The following is a 19,906-nucleotide window of genomic DNA, read 5'->3' as shown; positions in this document are numbered from 1 at the left end:
TTCTTGTCTGGAAAAAGATTCCTATGTACATCCTTACCATTAATACAGCGAAACTCGTTGTATGGTTGCAGTGGCAGCCCAGGAATCCATCAAGGCCTTCGTCTTTGTGACAGCCATATGTATCCCAATCCTTCTTTGAAAGATTCCAATAGACACAGGCATAGGAATGGAGTTGGAATCCTTGTCGGTTGTTCTGCAAATTGATAAGACAATTGCAACTGATTTTTTAAAATGTTTAGTTGGGTAGAAAAACTCAAATAGGGTAAGATAAGCATGTGAGAAATCAATTAGATAGGTCCTAATCACAGCATCTTCATTACAGATTAGGGAGAAGAAAAAGGATATAAAATTCAAATTAGTTTATTCTGTGTTTAGCTAGCCTGACAAAAAAATATGGAAGGGGTAAGGTTTATATGAATACTTTCAAAGAATCTTTCAAAGAGTTTTTTTTGTGAATTTCTTTTGCCCAAACAATCCGTTTTTTGTAAACTATCTGGTTTTTTCTAAAACTGTTACCGCATTTGTAATTAACAATGGGCTGAATTTTTTCTTTCCGTTAATGGGAAAACTCACCTTTGGATTAAAGACCATTGTAACAGAACCACTCTGATCTTCCTTATTTGCGTCAATCGTGCTTGAGACAATTTTTTGACTAAAATTTGATGTAGTTGTAAAAGTTTTTGATTGGAAAAGCTTGTTATTTTGATACACTACAAAGCCACATGACTTGGCATTACCTGTGAGGAAAAAAAAGACACTGAAATTAATAAGTGAACTCCAGGGTAATCAAGAAACGAAGCCCCACGTCCCTGTTGACCTGCACAGCTGCTTCAGATGTGAGTAAAGTGCATTCAGTTAAAATGGTTTGCTGACTGAACCTCTACTTAATTGCAATATGTAATTAACATATGTAATCTGTGGTTGGCCATTCCACCCACATTAATTTTCTTCCTGAAGTTCAGATTCCTTACCTTCTAAATGGGAGCAACAATTCCTGTCTAATCCACCGCAAGGGGATATTGCGAGGATCTCACGTATGAAGTGAACATCTTGCTTTCTATGCAGTGAGACAGGGTGGACACCACATGCAAGTAGCCCAAGCCCGTGCTGCTTCCCCCACTGCTAAGACATTGGACAGGAAACAGCAAAGGGCCACTATCAGGACGGCTGTGCCTAGAGAAGTGCTCTGTGAAGTCCGTCTGCTGTTCAAGGGGACTGAGTAGGGCCCAGTCTGTTACATCACAGAGCCAGGAGTTCAGATTGGGCATGTCAGGGACTCTTTCAATGGAGCCAGAGACTTCCCATCATCTCTTGAACCATTGATTTCTGCTACTTCATGACAATCACAGGCTTTTCCAAGGGCTGGAAAACTATGGTAACACATTTCTTCAGGACATTAGAAAAAGTGGTCAGCTGTTCCTGAGAGGTCCCAGAGGAGCATGGACACAGCAGAGGGTTTTGCAGTGAGGCTGGCCATGGCAGCGATCAAACAGACCCACCTGAGGAATGTCTCCTAACACTTTATACAACTATTGTCTATATTTAAAATAACAGAAGCAACAACAATAAGTATACACTTTAACTGAATTAATTCCCTAAACTCTGCTGCCTTTCACATGTGATGTAAAGAAAACTAGAACAGTGGCAGTGAGACCAGCCTATTCAGCCATAAGATTCGAAAGATATGCAGCGGAGGCCCTGACTGCTCCCAGGCTGTCCTCACCGCCGGCCACGCAGCTCTGGCCTCTACCTGGAAATGTAGATGCTGGTTTCTGGAGTTTTCATGGCACATTGACCTTGCCATGTTGTTCCTCCTGGACACTGGATGGCAAAGTTAACCCTCAGAATGTAGTAAGGCTTCTTTTTATTCTTATTATTTTTATAAAAGAATGACATGCTTGATGTAAACTTCAAATGCACGGAAGTATATAGTCTTAAAAAAAATGAAAGTTCCTGCTCACCCCTCTCCTTATTCCTACAGTATTTTGGTCATTTATTAGAAAATTATCCTTTAATCTAGATTTTCAGATTCACTAGAAAAAGTTACATTTACCATTATCTTGTAATTTTTAAAAATCTCCATATTTCTAGATATAACTCCTTGATGTCTCTTTATTTATATTCTCACTCTCTTTTCTTGATCAAATTTGTCAGAAGCTTGCATATTTCATAAGCCTTTTCATGGAATCAATTTTTCTTTTTGTTGATCAAGTCTAGGATTTGTTAATTTCTATTTTTTATTAATTTCTACCCTTATATTTATTAATTCCTTCCTTCCAGCTTTTTTACGTTTATCTTCTTTTTATGCTTCTTTAGCAGAATGCTTAGTTTATTTTTTTAACAGTTTCTTTTATTTTCTCATAAATTTATTAAAGGATATACATTTTCCTTTATATACTTCTTTGCAACCATCCCATAGGTTTTGATCTGTTCTCATTGCCATTAATTTTCAACTAATTTATAATCTACACTTTAATTTCCTTTTTAACGATGGTGTTTTAAAATTTCTAATTGGATGAAACTTTGGCTATTCTTTTGTGGTACATTTCTAGTTTTAGTGCATTGTGGTCAGGAACTCTGTGTAAGTCCTATTTTACAAAATGTGTAAGCTTTTCTCTGTGGCCTAATAAGTGGTCAGTTTTTGAAGCACTCCATGAATATTTGAAATGAATTTTTATTATCTGTTTTCTGTCTACAAACAAAATTACACACACAGACATATATAAAGGTCAAGTTTATTAGCTATCTTTTGTCTACCTGGTCTTCAATTTCTGGGAGAGCTGTACTGCACTAAAGTCTCTCCCTATAATAGTGGCTTGGTCAATGTGCCCTGCATTTCCTATAATTTTTGCTTATACATTTCAATGATGTCTTTTCAGGGGAAGGAAGAATTAAAATGTAGATAATTTTGGAGGCTTTTTAAAAATTAATATAAAAATTTGTCCCTTTCAGTCCAATCTGAGTTTTTGTCTCTAGACAGTGTGGTTTTTTAAAACTCATTTGACAATATTGATAGTTTATATGGAACAAAAAATTAGATCCCTACCTTTCACCAAATACAAACACAATTTCTAGGTGCTCTGAAGACCAAAATGTAAGCACAAACACTAAAAACACTCAGAAGGAAACAGAGGCAACTATCATTGTGAGTTTAGCATAGTGAAGGATTTATTTCAAAAACTATCAATTATAGAGGAAAACATGGATACATTGGACACATTATAAATTAAAATTTGAGTATGACAAAGGACATAAAAAACCAAGCAAAAGATAGCTATAGACTGGAGGGAAGATATTTGTAACTTATATCATCAATAGAGTTAGTTAACCAATTGGAATTAGATAACCAATTTGAGTTATGAATTTAGTCTTTCTAAAATATGTACTTCCTAGCATTGGATTTTTTCTTTGGGGAGAGAGTAAAATTAAATGTGCATGTTTAATTTGCTTATTATTGTCAAATTAATCAACCAATTTTTTTTCCCCCTGAGGAAGATTCACACTGAGCAGACATCTGTTGCCAGTCTTCCTCTTTTTGCCGAGGAAGATTCGCCCTGAGCTAACATCTGTTGCCAGTCTTCCTCTTTTTGCCGAGGAAGATTCGCCCTGAGCTAACATCTGTTGCCAGTCTTCCTCTTTTTGTATGTGAGCTGCCACCACAGCGTGGCCACTGACAGATGAGTGACATAGGTCCAGGCCCGGGAGCTGAACCCAGGCCACCGAAGAAGAGCACGCCACACTTAACCACTACGCCACAGGGCTGGCCCACAGTCAATTTTTTTCAAACTTTGAGAAGTGCAAACATTTCAAGTTAGACATAAGCATTTCTAAAGGGCCACATAGAAAAGCTTGTACATTTTGTAAAATAGGGAGCCCACAGTGGGCACCATATTGGTAGAGTTAACTGAAAATTGGTACTCTTAGATGATGATGGTACGCCTGTGCCAATTACATAAAGTAGCCCAAGGATGGGTCTACAGGATGAATCCAGGCCTGTGCATGCCATGCTGCTAGTAAATATGCCAGAGCTTGTGACTGGATATTTTTTTAACGTATTTTTAAATGTAAAATTGAACTGCATTCACTAGATTTTTGTTAGGAAAAGATTGGTGTCCACAGCCAGAGCATTTCAATACTGCTATCCTCCAAAGGGTATTTGAAAAGAAAGAAAAATCATCTCTATGACGTAGAATGGTAGAATTGAGATTACCATAATCTGTCAGAGCTCAAAAACACTCAAACCCAAACTATTCAGCATGAAACTAAGTAAACATTATTTCTCGCTCAGTGGATTTTCAGTTGGTAAGTCCACGAATTTGAGGCATTTTGTAACACAATGCAGTTTGAGACCTACTTGCTGAGGTGTTGAGGAAGACCTGCAGTTCAGTCTGTTCATCCGCATTAAGGCCGTCCGCGCTTGTACTTATGGATGTGGAACCAGAAATGAGAGATTCACTTGCTCCTATGAGAAGGAAAAAAGTAGAATTTAAAAGTCTACATTTTTGTGAATAGAGATTATTCATAGTTGGTAGCAGAATGCTCTTTGCTGTTACAAGCACATGACACAAACAGCTCACCTTTCTGTACAGTGAAGAGAACGCCTGTGGAGCCCTCTGAGGAGATGTCACCAGACTGTATTGCTATATTAGGTTTCACCACTGGCTCGCTGCCCAAAGACAAGGAATAAGTCTCTATTTGTTCAATAAGCCTACAGAGAATAAAACATAACGACATTATATCCTGGAGATTCATCATAAAATCAGGGATGTGTGTTCGCTCCTACATTCCCGCAGAAAGGCATGAACAGAGCTCATGTAATCACAACAACGTTGGCACAGCTGCCTAAAAACGGTTGGGTTTTCTTCCCAGACTCCTGCTTTGTTACATACATTTTTTTAAAAGCTCTGACGGACTGTTCCCACTGAAGGAAACCTTGGACATAGATGCCAGAAAGCTGGAACTCAAGAATGGCAGATTTCCCAATAGCAATCATCTTCATTATGCTGGTCTTCACATGGAAGGATGGTGTTGCCATCCACTATTGGCCAGGCACGTGATTCTTATTTCTCCAGTGGTGAGAATCAATTTCCACTTATTCAACTCCCTCCTCTCATCCAAACCCCTTGGGGTCCAAAGCATCTCTTATAAGTTGATTCTGAGGACACCATTGTATGGAACTAAAGAAGAGCAGAGCTCTTAGCTCTTTGCCTTAGCTATGAACTAAACACTGCAGGTTTTCACAATGTTCTTTTCTACTTTGGATAAGTTCAAAGATAGATTAGATGGAAGGTGGGAGGGAGTAGGGGGAACCTGTCAATTTGGTGTTCTTCAAAGAAAAGTCATAAGACCTTTTCTTTTTCTTGTTTCCTATAAGAAATATTTGCACTAATTCAGTACCTGACGAAACAAAATCCCTGTATTTAAGATAACTGGTTCTATCCAGTTTTCCCAGAAATGAAAGAATTTCATTAAAATACAATTTTTCTGTATTCTAAATTCTTATTTCTGCCACTAAAATATCTTTTTCCTTTCTCAAGTGAGATAGAAAAGAAAGATAAACTTTTAAATATTTAAAGATTGCTTTATAAAGAGTTTGTGATAATCATGCATATGGAAACATTCAAGTTGGCTTCTTTGTATCAAAACTTTTCCTTTTATAACACCATTTTTTGTAATTTTCAGCAATTCACACTAAGTATTTCCCAGTTCGTGAATAATAGTCATACTGCAGAGCTGCTTTCAACAGGAGGAATACCTAAAACAACTCCAGTCTGCCAAGAACACAATTCACGCATTTACTCAACCAACAATACCTGTTGAGCACCTACTAAGAGGTCAGTGCCCTGTGAGACGCTGGGGATGCTAAGAGGAAAGAGAAGGATGTGCTAGATACACGGGGGTGTTTGCCATAACCAAAACCACTTTCAAAGGGTAGCTCTAGCCATAGCCACTTCTAAGGCCATTTTTCCTTCCATATGACTCTTCCCTCTTCTTGCCGTAACTGATGGATGAGAGCTGGGTGCCTGCCTCAGAGCACCCAGTCTGGATGCTGGCCATCAACCTGGTACAAATGACTAGAAGAAGCAGTCAGATTCTTTCACTCAGAAATTTTCCATCTAATGTAGCAGTTATCAGGAAAGTCATGGTTTAGAGAGGACGAGAGAGGTCACATGTCATTGCAAGGACAAATACAAATTAAAAATAAGAGGCCTAATTCTTCCTGTTGAAAATAAGGGGAAAAATTTCTCTTCCTTCCTTTTTCTTTGGACATTTACTTTAGAAAACTGGTAAATACTTTTTCCTCTCTCTGAAATGTAAATAAACCCTTCTGAAGCCTAGATTGGCATTTTGTCAGTTTTATGACCTAGGAATGTCTTTCTCAGGGACAGGGGAGCCATTTCTTTGAAATGCGAACATCAAGGGAGCTAGTGCCCCTGTCTCCCAGTTTTTAGGAGCCTAAAAACAATGGGTGGGCACCTTGTTCCAAGTTGCAAAAGTGTCTTCTGTCATAAAAATATGAAAAGTTTGTTTTTCCTCTGCATAAAGTCAATTAGCTAACACAAATGGTCACCTCACTTGCTAGATAAACTTAGGATGAACCAGGTGTAACAAACAGTGCTGTCAAGTTCTCTTAATTGAGGACTAGTTATTGTTTGTCTGAAAACATGTCTGTAATGGGTTCTATCTGCTTGTCTACATGCAGAGGTGAAGTTCCTTTCTGTCTTCACACTCTCTCATGTGTTTGCCTATGATGCACCTCACATTCTGCTTTAATGCTCACTCAGTAATAAAAGCGTTTTCTTTCTCTGCTACCTTTGTAGAGAGCATTTCCGGGATGGCAGAAGATTTTGTTTTTAATTATATTTCCTCAACGTCATAAACAGGGTTAAATTATGAGAGAGCAGAAACTAGAAGATGTTTTTTGAGTCATAATTATGAAGACACTGGTGTTTGTTTCAAGACCTAATATGTGTAAGTCAGGCATTGTGCTACGACTCCTTACATCATCTCATTTGACCCTCACAAGGATCCTACTGAAGTGAGCCCCCAAATTACGCCCATATGACATTGAAGAATCTGAGGCTCTTCAGAGAGCAATGAAATAATTTGGCCAAAATCATGTAGCTACTAAATAGCAACACTAAAATGTGAACTCAGGACTGTGACTCCAAAGGCTGTGGCCACACCCATTGTATCATCCCAGAGGGAAGACCCACAGACTCCTCTATGGAGACCTTAAAAGTCGCCCTGGCTGCCCTGCCATCCCCCTGTTCCAGAGTCCACAGCACCCAGCTGTACGACGATCTTGTTCTTAGGTTCCCATGACAGTCCATATGCCACTTTACAATCAGCCTCCATTTGGTCAAGATAACTTAAGTGAGTGTCTTGTAACCAAAGAGGGCTGGCTGGAACAGAAATGTGAAGTGGAAAGGTACAAGGTGTTCAGTAACAGGGACGCAGTTTTGCATCCCCAAACTTAGGTAAACAGGGCCAATTATGAGCTTGAATGTGGCAGCAAAGTTTCAAGGTTATGGATCAGTCTTTACGGCAAGTGTTCAAAATGGAGACCTGAGGTCTCAGATTGATGGATTGCCATAGGGTGCCCTTACCAGCAGAGGCGCTGCCCCAGCTCCTGCCTCCTCCCAGCTTAGAAAAAGAGAATCCTCAGACAGACGCTGGAGAACTTCACTTGACAACTCAGGATGCCTGAAGCTGGTGTGGGTTCTTTCCCCTGTCACTCCCCTCCGATTCAGTCTTACCAGGTCCACTTCTCCCCAGAGGGATGTAAGGGGAGTTCAGGTGCTTCAGAAGCAAAGAGGAAACTGAATGAAACGGGGAGAAGTCAAAGGGAGATGGACCACCAGGACGTGGTACCCTCCGCAGACCATGCTCCAGGCCTGGGCACAGGGGACGGAGTTTGGAAAGCAAGAGTTGCCCTGGGCAGCAATTAATTTCCTTCCCTGGGGAGAGAGGAGAGTGAGAGATAACCTCCATTGGCAGTGCATCCAGAGTGTGCTCCTGAGGAGAGCGAAGGGGTTGGTGACCTGAGCTTGGGGCTGGAAGCAGGGACAAAGGCCTCATCTAAGTGAACGAAGGAGCTGAGTCCACAAGGGCTAATGCAAAAGATAACATGGGAGAGGGCAAACCGATGGACTGTGACTAGAAAAGTGAGTAGACTAGAAATTCAGAGTGGGAGGAAGGAGGGAGTGAGTGTGGCTGTATCATTTCATATTTCAGTGTGTTCTATATTTTAAACTTTTGTTTATCCTCTACCCTCCTCTCTTGAAGCCATTTGGATAGTACACATAAGTCACATAGAATTGTTTTTTTTCTCCATGTCTTAAGCCAGTAAAATTCATAATTGTTTATTATTAGGACTGTATTCTTATCTGCCTCATGGCCTGTGACTTTCTTAGCCAAATCCCGTAACTTCTTCTTCCTCAGCTTCCTCAGCAAAAGCGTCAGCTCGTCTCCTTTCCCTCTAAGCAACACTGCAGACCCAGAGCCTCTGCTCTGACAGGAGCCCAGAAGCTCTGGCTCTTAGTCTCATTTTAACTGAACACATACTCTGGACGCCATCTCCCTATCCAACTTCAAGAACGATGGGACTGTCCACGCTGCCGGTGGGAAGGGCCCAGACTCCTGTGGAAATTCAAAGTCAGAAAATACACCAGTTTGATTGTTCACACAACATCTACCACTGTCTCTCAGAATTATAATCTTTTGAACATTCTCTCTCTCTTTCATACTTTAAAGACTCAACACTAAATAGGGACTGGCTGTAATAATTAGAAAACTGAGAACTACTTCTAAGAATTTCTCCTAAGGAAATAACAGGTCATGCAAACAAAGAATGCTGATTGCTCAGAATATTAAAAGACTTGAAGCAATCTAAATGTCTAGCAGCAGAGAATTGCTTAAATAAAAGTTCACTTATATTATGCAGTAATCTAAAATTTATGATGTGTGTGTATATACATCTTATATAAAAAGATGTGTATAAGGTATTATTAAGTGACAAAAACAAGTCATAAGTCAATAGAGTATGTAATATTATACACACACACATACAAACAGAGAAAAAAAGGAAGAATGTATACCAACAGGTTAACAACTTAAATTTTAAAAGAGTTAAGAAAACCGTATATAAGATTAAAACACAGTGAATCCCAGTGAGGGACCTCTATGAATAAAGTATATGAGTTTTAGTATAAACATACAACCAAAAGTAAGCCAAAACATAGGAGTCAACAAGAGAGAGAGCAGGTAGAGTGGATCTGTTTTATTTTTTTTTCAGTGTAGCCTCGGGAAAGCCAAAGAAAGCTTAATCAGAATACTCCAGGATATTTGTGATGGCTGGGTTGTGGGTGGGGCACTAGCGCTGAGCCGCGCAGGGTTCTGCTGTCATTTGCAGCTCTGTGCATTGAGAAAGGAGTTGGAAAAGCTCCTGCTGTCCACGCAGGTTGCCCTTGGGCATGCCAAACTAAGGCTAGGAAAACACGTTCTACTCTGAATCATTCCATCTCTTTCTCCCAGGCCATGGCCCCGCCTGGAACTGGGAGCTAACATACACCACTCCACCTAGTAACTGAGGATCTGGTGGGAAGCATTCCAGAGGAATCAGCCAGTTTTAGTGTACCCATGAGAAAAATAAAGACAACTCTGTTAATGCTTTGACCTCAGAAGTAAACAGCCCTTTGTCAGATTTTCTTTCCAAGTTGAAATGGTGCTTACGTTTCAAAGGCAGCATCATCAGTAGCAGCAGCTTCCTGAAAAACATCTTCACTGGCATCTAGAAGTTGACTCACTGTTGTTACAGCAACTAGTTTTGCCTGCCAGGAAGAAGGCACAGTTGTCATAGAGGACGCATATCATCCATCATCATCATCGTCCTTATCATGAATTATGATGCTATCGAGTGGTACCATTGGTATCGTAACCTAAGGGCAAGACTTTTTCAAAATTAAAGCCTTAGTTTTTGGTCTACATAAGATGCAGAGAGAATAAATGTAAGGCACAGAGAAAATATAAATTGAGGTAGTCCATGGGGAGGCTTAGGTCTCTGAATTTGATCTCATAGCAAGGTCTGTCACAGCCTCCACCCCCATCACCAAGAACACAAAAGCAGATGCCTGGATACAAAAGCAGAGAGAAAATAAGAAGGGTGCAGGTCTCTGATTGTCAAAACATTACAGCCCACAATATTTAGCAGAATTTATTAGTTATACTTAGTATAACCATTACCCTTAGTAACTATTAGACTTAGCAAAATTATTTCTAGATTTCTTACAATTAAAAACTCGAGAGTCCATCAGAGAGGATCTCTTGGCATTTGATTACTAACTGCCTTCTTTGGGGGTATTGATACCCTTCAGCCTTTATTGGTTAATCCTTCATGAATTTTACATTTGGTGGTGATTATTTTTCTCTTTAATCTCCATTTTTATTAACTTGTGGTTTGAATCTCACTTACTTTCCAAAGAACCTAGAGTAACATCAAATAATTTTTTGAAATAAGATATTTAAAGGGAATGGAAGAAAGGAGTAGATATTTTCAGGCCATGCTGATTCAGCTGGTAGACACTGGGTCAGTCCCTATTGGTTTATAGCTCTGCTTGACCAGTACCCAAGCTGTACCAACTGGTAAACATTGCTTATAGTTCTTGTTTTCAGGTACCAGAGTTTAGCAGTTTATGATATCAGAAACGTAAACTAGTCTTAAAGTTTTTGGAAAACTAAAACCAAAATGCAAGTACACTTAGCAGAAAGTGATCACAGTTTAATAACAGCATGCCCCAAAGTGAGTTCTTCGAACTCAGGTTACTTGGGAGTGAATAAGGGATGCTGAGGTCAAATGCAGTTGGTAAATATATTAATAAAGTAAAATAGACTTGTTCATTCCAGGACTTCCCAGAAAATTTAACATGAAAATGATCGTGTGACTATCTCGAAAGAGAAGATTTGGGCAAGGAGACGTTTTTTATTTCTTTGAGAATCTCTCAGAAAGAGTGCTGTGCATGATTTGAAGCAACCTGAACCACGCCCCAGGCATCCCATGGAGAAGCAGCAGAGTTTGGGAGGCCTTGCTTCCTTTCTTCCCCTCCCCTTTTTAAAAACCTTGTGAGTTTTACCTCAGATGAGTCATTCCTGGATGTGTTGAAGATCTGTCCCAACACTCGAGTAGCAGAAGTGATGTTCTCAGGAGTTAATTTACTGGCATTAGATGTTAAAATCTGGACTTCCATAGAGATATTCGACAACTGTATTGAGGTATTGCCTATCTGTTAAAAAAAAAAAAACCCTAAACTTTATACAACTATATCCAAGCAATTTGCAGGCAACTGCTGGTGAATACGCTGGAATTTAGCTGAGCCTCCGTCTCCTGAAGCTCAGATCCTCTCCATTTGTCGTGTTTATTTCTTTCCTTGCATGCAGGACAAAGCACATGCGGGCCCGCAGTTTTCATAGGCTTCTCTATCAGCTGGGATTGGCTGACTGTAACAGGCTGCTTTAGCTAGATCCCTGCTGCTCAAAGTGCGATTCATGGACCAGTGTCGGCTCACTGTTTGTTACAGGACCCATAGGAAGACAGCACAGAAACTGAGAGGACGTGGTCAGAAAATTACATAACAATTCTATGCTGTTGAATCTAATCATTCAAAAAAGTAGTTTTGTATTTTACGTATCTTTTTCATTTCACTTTTCTAATAATTCATTTTTATTGTATTTTACAAAATTATTGCTCTGCATTGGATTGGAAATTCTCAAAACTGGCTTTTCAGCACAGATCATTTGGGAAGCACTGATCTGGACAACCTCTCCAGGGACCACTTGGCCCCTGGGCTCTGTGCTGTGTGGCTAAACGTTAGTTCACATCGTCTTTAGTGGAGCCGGGTGTCAGCGTGTATGTGTGCGCGTGCGCGTGTGTGGCTTAGTTTTCACTAGATGGCAGCATCATTTCAAAAATCAAACCAGATCACAGGCTCTTCAGGGAAGAGTCAGAAGCAATACCCATCAGCAGACAGAAACAATGCTCTCGTTCAATAGCCAGGTCCCTGCTATGTGCTGGGCGCTGCACTAGATGTTTCACAGGAGTTACCACGTTCCATCTGCAAAACCACATTGTGCGTTGAGCGTCCTCATGTCTAGTTAAAGTCTTGGGGAGGATAAGGAGCTCGCTCAAAGTTCACGCAGCTGGGAAGTGGCTGAGCTGAGAGTCAAACCCTGGCTTGTCAGACTCCAGAACATGAACACTTTCCTGCAATCTGTGTTGGTTGGCACAACCAAGGTGGTTGGCAGCCACCTCCACACCCCACTACATCCCCATTCCCACCCCCACCCCAGCCCATCTATGATTAGGGAGCCAGTGTGGCACAGTGTGGACTTTACAACCAAGAGCAGCTCCATCACTTTTTGGCTGTGATTCACTGAGCAAAATACTGCACCTCTCAGACCCACAGATTCTTCATCTATAAAGTGGTACATTAACACCTATCTACATAGTTGTTATAAGAATTAAATATGATAAAATAATGTATGTATAATGGTCAGCACAGTATTTGACATCAGTAAGTGCTCAATAATTAGGAAGTGTTATTAGCTATAATTACCTATAATATGGGAATAGTATCTAACTCACAAAGGTTCTATTAGGATTAAATGAGATAAAATATGGAACATGTCCAGCACCTAGAAAGACCACGAAAAGATATTTCCTCTTCCTCCTCATGCTTGGCCTCAGGTGTTAGGAATTCCATGTATTTGCGTTTGGATATATCCCTAGTGAAACTAATTTAATCTGCATGAGAAACTATCTAGTCAGATGTATTTCGTATTTCACCTGCTCATGGATACAGCCCTGAGACCAGCGTCAGGTTCTGGAGTTTCCTATTTCAAAAGGTCTTCGGTCATAGCTTTATTTTATTTTTTCTTTATTCTGATACTGTAGACCACCAAAACTTTCTTTTTGGTCTCATATGTCAGGGATGTATTTTCACTCAAAACTTCACTGGTCTAAAAGAATGAGGCCATCTAAAATGAGCTGTAGGTTATCATTCACTGAAATTTGCCAAACAAACATGTCCAACTGTCCTATTTCACAAACAGATGTCAACTTAAAAAAATAAGAATGATTTTAGTCACTAGTTTTGGTTTTTTTCTAATTTGAGAGTTTTAAAAAGCATTAATTTGACCATGAGGTGTCTGAAGAACAGAGACATCATGCAGAGTCTGAACTTTTCCAGCTGTCCATCTCATGGACCCCACGGCATACCTGCTGTTCCAGGGTTTCCAGATTTTCATTGCAATTTCCTATTGTCACTTTTTGTAGTTCTATCTCTCCATTTTCATTAAGGCTGCACAGCCGGGTTGCCATTGGATTGCCCGCTTTATTAAAAAGAAAAAAGAAAAAGGACAGTATTCATAAAGACATCCACAGCAACCTTCTGTTGCTGTACACAGGCCCCTTTGCAATGTCATTTTGCTGCTCTTCCCTCAAGAAGTGTAGCCTATTCCTCTATTTCCTGGGTCTAGTCTGGCCTTGTAACTTGCTTTGACCAACAGAATATGGTAGAAATGATGCTGTATGAGTTCCAGAACCTAGGCCTCAAGGAGCCTTGAAGCTTCACCCTTTGCCGTCCTGGAACACTGTTCTGAGACTGTCATATAAGGAAGCAGGTCTGGTCGACTGGAGGGTGAGAGGCCATGTCGAGCAGAACTGAGGCCCTCCAGCCAACAGCCAGCACCAATGTCCCACATGAGTGAAGTCATCTTGGACTTTCCAAAACAGTCCAGCTGCCACAGTCAACCCACAGACTGTGAGAAATTTACATCATTATTGTTTTAAACCACTAAGTCTGGGGTGGTTTGATACACAGCAATGGCAAAGTGAATCAGACAGTTATTACAAGAATATTTTAGGCAGATATCACTTGTTGTCTTGACATTTGAGTCTGGAATCCAAAAGACCAGCTAACTATTTCCTTCCTTTTAAGTTTGCAAGGAAGATTTTCTTTCCAACAACTACGGACAAAGAAGTCATCAAAATCTTGGATATCATCAGGGAGCATATTAGAAATAGAAAATACTGTCTGCTCCTTTATTCTTGGAATGCCTCTAAGCAAGCAAGATTGTCATGCTTCAAGAGGGGATGATGAAGCTGGAGAATATTCCAAGGTGGATAACTAAAATGACCAAGGAGTTGAAGGATGTCCAACTGTGGGCAGACTTAACTGTGCATCTCTACCTATAAAGATGAAGTCTGAAATAGATATGGTATAAATCTACAGTCTACCTAATTTTTTCAGTTGAGACAAATTATATAACTCAAAGAGCAGATGTTAACCTGATCAAACTCCAGGAGATAGAGTAAGCTGGAAGAATAAACTGCTTGAAGAAGGATTAAGACTTCCAACTGATCCATATTAGGTTTTCAGGAAAAGTAGAATTATGTGAAGTAACACCCTAAATTTTGAACATCAGCATCATGAAAGGGACCAAAACCTTCCTTCATGCCTCTTCCAGGGACCTAATACTGGTTGGAGGGATGATAGGTTTGACCCAGCATAGCAATTTGTATGCCTAACAGAGGAGATGTTTGGAAAAGTACATACCATTTAGAGTGCTGTTGTCACATGTTTGGAAGGAAGGTCCATATCTTCCCACTGAAATTCTGGGAAAAGTAAAACTCTCATAGGTACTATTTTCACAGAAATTAGCTGTAATGGAAAGAAAAAATATTTTTTATCATAAATTATACTTTTTTTTCAAATTTCAAACCAGATAAAAGTCAAAGTACAAAACCTATCCAGTGTAATTTGAAGAGTAATAGAAGGCTTATAGGACTCCCTGGCCTTCCAGGAACTTCATACTTTCTTATCTAGTTAAGTTATTACCATTGGAATAACTATTATGTTAGATAACAGATTCCAGTTAAAATGTGCACCATATATCACTTGGTAGAAGTGGGATGTGATCACTAACAGATCAGAAAGGATAGTGTATCAGATTAGTTGAAATCTTGAAAATTACAGCTATAGAGCCTACAGAGGCAAAGGGCATCATGAGGATGTGAGTCAAGGCAGAAAGGCCAAAGTCATGGGCATGTGGGATATTCTGGCTGGTAGGCGAGTAGGAAATGATAGGAGTGAGCTTGTAGGGCTCCAGATCCTAAGCAGGCAACATGAAGTGCACAGCGTGTTGGGAAGCCCACTGAAAATCAAGAAATGGCTTTGAACTTTGATTCTGGGGTACCACTGATTGAAGCCAGACCACTAATTTAACAACATCTCTTCAAGAGAAAGGAAGAAAAGACAAAAACTTCATCTAACCAAGTATATACTTGGTTGGAAAGATGCATCTTGATTTCAAAAGCAGTTTTAGAAGTGTGAAATTTGAAATGTGTTAATATGGCATATGACCAATTGAAAGGACCTGAGAAAACCATATCCCCCACTGCCCTTTGGTAGATGCTGCAGCCAGAAGGAAAAGCAACTGTGAGTTTACAGAGAAACTTGATAGTTGGGAAACAGACGAGGCGTACTGAACACACGGGAAAATAGCCCAAGAAGAAAACTCAGCTTTTACTATGGAGCTAACAAACACATCTTAAAGCCATCATGATTACACCCATTGTTACCATAATCATTAACAGAAGCTTCGAGAGTCACCTAAACCTCATACTCTAGTATTATCCCAAGTAACTTACCAACTGTACATCTCAGGCCTTTCCAGTCTTCTGGACAAATGCATCTGCCATTGTCCCAGGTTCCACCATTCCTGCAGAATGCTATAGGGGTGCTTGATGTGGGGATAGTTGTTCCTAAAGAAACAATAAGTTACAGAATAGTGTATGAACTGGCTGATTAGTTTCTCCTTTTGGGTCTGTGGTCTTTAAATTTCTATATGTAAAACCACTACTTTGAGCACCGTTGCTGAGAAATATTCTTTGTAGTATCATCATCAACAAAGACAACAAATGCACTGAGAATCTACACAAGGTGTACAATGCTCACTAGATGTTATAGGTACCAAAAAACCATATTTGAAATACACAACCCCTTGACCAAAGAGATTAGAATCTACTGAGAGAAACAGGAGATTATATGGATGATTAGGTAGATAGATAGATAGACAGACAGGCAGACCAAGTCAACATGAAGATTTGTAAGTGATATAAGAACACAGAAAAGAGATATTGAGGACAGAGGTAACCTATCCAGGGAAGTCTTTTCAGAAGAGGTGGTATTTGAATAAGATTGTAAGGTTAAATCTACAAAAGTCAGATGAAAATGGAGGCAGGATACAAAGTGCAAAATCACAAAAACATGAAAAATTCTAATACGTCTGAGGAACAGGGAAAAGTTTAACATATGAGAAGCACTGGTTCTATGTGGAGCAACAGCAGGGCATAGACTGGACTGCGAAGGGCTTTTTAGACCAGGCCAAGGGGAGTTAATCCTGCGGGAGCCTAGAGAGGTCTTAAAACAAGGGAGTAACGTAATAAGGAATTTTGTTAGGAAGATACCTCAAGCATCATGCAAAGTGACAGAGGCTAGGGGGCAGGAAGACTAGTTAAATGAGGACCTGATCTCATTCAGTGGCTCTAAGGAAATTAGTTGTCAGTAGATTCAGGAAGCTCGCCTGAGACAGGAGTTTTAGGATTTAGTGACTGATTATTTTGAGTTGGGGACACTAGGGTCTCTAAATTGGAAGACAGGGTGCATGGTGAACAAATTAAGCTTAAGAATACCAGAGGCAGGTTTCCAGTTCCAATAACGACAGAGTAGTTTGGGCCGTATTATCTGTCTCACAGATGAAAATTTTAAGATTTGGACAAATGTAAAAAAATAACTACTCGAGCACATTGGACAGCAGTTAAAAGCAGACAGAAACTGGAGGGGCTATTCCAAATGTATACAGTCTTTCCACTAAGGGCAGTACCCAGTCTATATAGCAGGAGTGGCTGAAACTCCAGCAGAAAGTCAGTCTTAGTGGATTAAGGTATGAAAGGAAACTGCTTGGAGCTACCCACAACAGCCAGAAAGTGAGGGGAGATATCCCAGAACAGAGGGAGCCCTATGGAAGGGAGGCTTAAGGTCTGTGTGTAAATTCCCCTCAAATCTGGGGTGAAAAAAAGATTTTAAAAATTTCACAGAGCTCAGGGGCACAGGGGACAAGATAAGCAGTCCAACAGATGTGCAATTGGAGTCCCAGAAAGAGAGAAGGAAGAAGGTAGAGAAGATCTGAAGAAATAATGGTTAAATTTTCTCAAATTTCGTTCAGAACTTTAACCTATAGATCCAAGAAGCTTAGTAAAGCATAAGCAAAATAAATACAAGGAAAACCATACTTAGACACATCATGGTCAAATCGCTGAAACTCAGCTATAAGGGGAAAATCCTGAAACAGCCAGCTACCAGGCCTGGCAGTTTGACTGCTGAATGAGGGAAGAAATCGTACCAATCCCATGAAACTCCTTCAGAAAATAGGGAAAGGGAGAAACTTCCCAAACCATTGCTTAACGCCAAGATAACCCTGATACCAACATCTGACAAAAACATTACAAGAAAAGAAAATTATAGACTAGTAAACCTTGTGTTCACAGATGCAAAAATCCTTTAAAAATAGTAGCAGATCAAATTCAGCAATATATAAAACTGACAATACATCATGACCAAGTGAGATTTGCCTCAGGTGTGCAAAGTTGGCTTAACAGTAGAAAATCAATTAATTTAATTCACCATATGACAGAATAAAGGAGGAAGACCATAGGATCATTTCAATAAGTGCAGGGGGCAAAATGCATCTGAAGTATTTTTTTTTAACTCTCAGCAAACAAGGAATAAAATGGAACTTCCTCAAACTGATAAAAAATCATCTACGAAGAACCTACAATTAACATCATACTTAACAGCGTAATATTGAGTGCTTTCCCCACTAAGATTGATGGAAAAGAGTTTAATATAATTGCTGTAACCACTTTCATTCAACATTGTACTGAAGATGCTAGCCAGTGCTATAGGTAGGCAAGAAAAAGAAATAAAAAGCATAAAGTTAAGAAAGGAGGAAATAGAACTATCTTTTGTTGCAGATGACATCATTAAATACATTGAAAATCCTAAGATGTCTCAACAAAAACGCTACTAGAATTAATAAGTGAATTTAGCAAGGTTGCGTGATACAAAATAGATACACAAAATCAAATTTCTTTTCACATATTAGCCGCAAATAACTGGAAAATAAAATTATAAAATCATTTCCACTTAAATTATCCTAAGAATCATAAACTTGGAGCTGGCCTGGTGGAGGAGCAGTTAAGTTTGCACATTCTGCTTCTGCGGCCCAGTGTTCACTGGTTCAGATCCTGGGTGTGGACCTATGCACTGCTTGTCAAGCCATGCTGTAGCAGGTGTCCCACAGATAAAGTAGAGGAACATGGGCATGGATGTTAGCTCAGGGCCAGTCTTCCTCAGCAAAAAGAGGAGGATTGGTGGCAGACGTTAGCACAGGGCTAATCTTCATCAAAAGAAAAAAAGAATCATAAAATTTTTGGAAATAAATTTAACAAAATTTATGTGCAAGACCTCATTATTGAGAGAAATTTTTAAAAGATCTAAATAAAAGTGAGGTATAGACTATGTATGTATGGAAGACTCAAAGTTGCTAAGGTGTTGATTTTCCCCAAATTGATACAGCCAAAACTCCAAAAACAAAAGATCTTTTTTGTAGAAATTGACAAATTGATTTTAAAAGTTTATGGAAATATAAAAGATTGGAAAAGTCAAAACAAACTTTTAAAAGAAGAGCAGAGTTGGATGACACATTACTAACTTGATGACTTACTGTAGAGCCTTGCAATCAAGACAGTGTGGTATCAGCATGCAGACAGACACACCAATGCCACAGAATAAAGAGTTTAGAAATGGACAAAACATATCAAGTCAGTTGATATTTTTAAAATGCCAATGCCATTCAACTGGAAAAGGGAAGATTTTTCAACAAATGATACTAGGCTAACTGGGTAAACACACCACACTCAAGACTCAAGTCAAGATGGACCACAGACTGAAAAGCAAACGTTGTCAAGTTTCTCTAAGAAAACATAGGAGAATATCTTTGCAACTTTGGGAGAGACAAAGATTTTTTTCAAAGAGGACACAAACAACACTAAACGTAAAAGAAAAAATGGATAATTTGGATTTAATCAAAACTAAAAACTGCTCATCAAAAGGCAATGTTAGGAAAGTAAAAACGGAAGCCATAGACTGGGAGAAAATATTTGCAATACATTTCTGACAAGGGACGTGTGTCCATAAGTGTAAATAGAATTGTAAATCGAATTGTAGATTAGAATTGTAATTTATACATTGCAAAGAATACACATTACTAATAAGAATGCAAACAATCCACTTTTTAAATGGGCAAAAGACTTGATAGACACTTCATAAAAGAAGATATATGGATGGGCACTAAGCACATGAAAATGCTCAGCACCTTAGTCATCAGAGAAATGTAAATCAAAACCACAATGAAATATTTTATACTCTACTGGAATGACTGAAACTTATAAAACTGATGATGAAAACATTGCTGAGGATGTGGAACAACTGGAACTCTAGCAAATTGCTACTGGGAATTTCAAATGGTACAACCATTTTGGAAAGCTGTTTTGCAGTCTCTTACAAAGCTAAAGATACACCTACCTTTGACACAGAAATTCCACTCCTAGACACATATGCAAAATAAGTGGAAATACAGGTCCACAAAGAGACTTGTACAAGAATGTTTCCAGCACCTGCAGTGGATGCTATTGTATGCCACCTGGATCCTCCCCTTCAGGACTGAAGCACTCATTCCTCCAGCTTTTGGGAATGTTGACGCTTAGCTGAGTCCTTTTCTAGAAATT

At 39.4% G+C, this 19,906-nt stretch overlaps 1 protein-coding gene across 1 annotated transcript in view; it reads right to left on the bottom strand.

Moving 5' to 3' along the window:
• The window catches only part of ADGRG7 (adhesion G protein-coupled receptor G7), a 59,386-nt gene that overhangs the window by 26,513 nt on the left and 12,967 nt on the right, over positions 1–19,906 (bottom strand). Inside the window, exons 2-10 of the mRNA XM_046658739.1 lie at positions 15,707–15,820; positions 14,613–14,717; positions 13,274–13,386; positions 11,133–11,282; positions 9,736–9,833; positions 4,578–4,708; positions 4,355–4,462; positions 574–737; positions 38–193 (exon numbers count right to left, since the gene is read on the bottom strand). Coding sequence (XP_046514695.1) covers positions 38–193; positions 574–737; positions 4,355–4,462; positions 4,578–4,708; positions 9,736–9,833; positions 11,133–11,282; positions 13,274–13,386; positions 14,613–14,717; positions 15,707–15,820 — 1,139 coding nt within the window. The remainder of the gene's footprint in view (positions 1–37; positions 194–573; positions 738–4,354; positions 4,463–4,577; positions 4,709–9,735; positions 9,834–11,132; positions 11,283–13,273; positions 13,387–14,612; positions 14,718–15,706; positions 15,821–19,906) is intronic.

The sequence above is a fragment of the Equus quagga genome, chromosome 4 (assembly GCF_021613505.1).
Source record: "Equus quagga isolate Etosha38 chromosome 4, UCLA_HA_Equagga_1.0, whole genome shotgun sequence".
Classification (NCBI taxonomy): domain Eukaryota; kingdom Metazoa; phylum Chordata; class Mammalia; order Perissodactyla; family Equidae; genus Equus; species Equus quagga.
The sequence above is the reverse complement of the archived record's forward strand: the minus strand, read 5'-3'. Positions and strand labels throughout refer to the sequence as shown.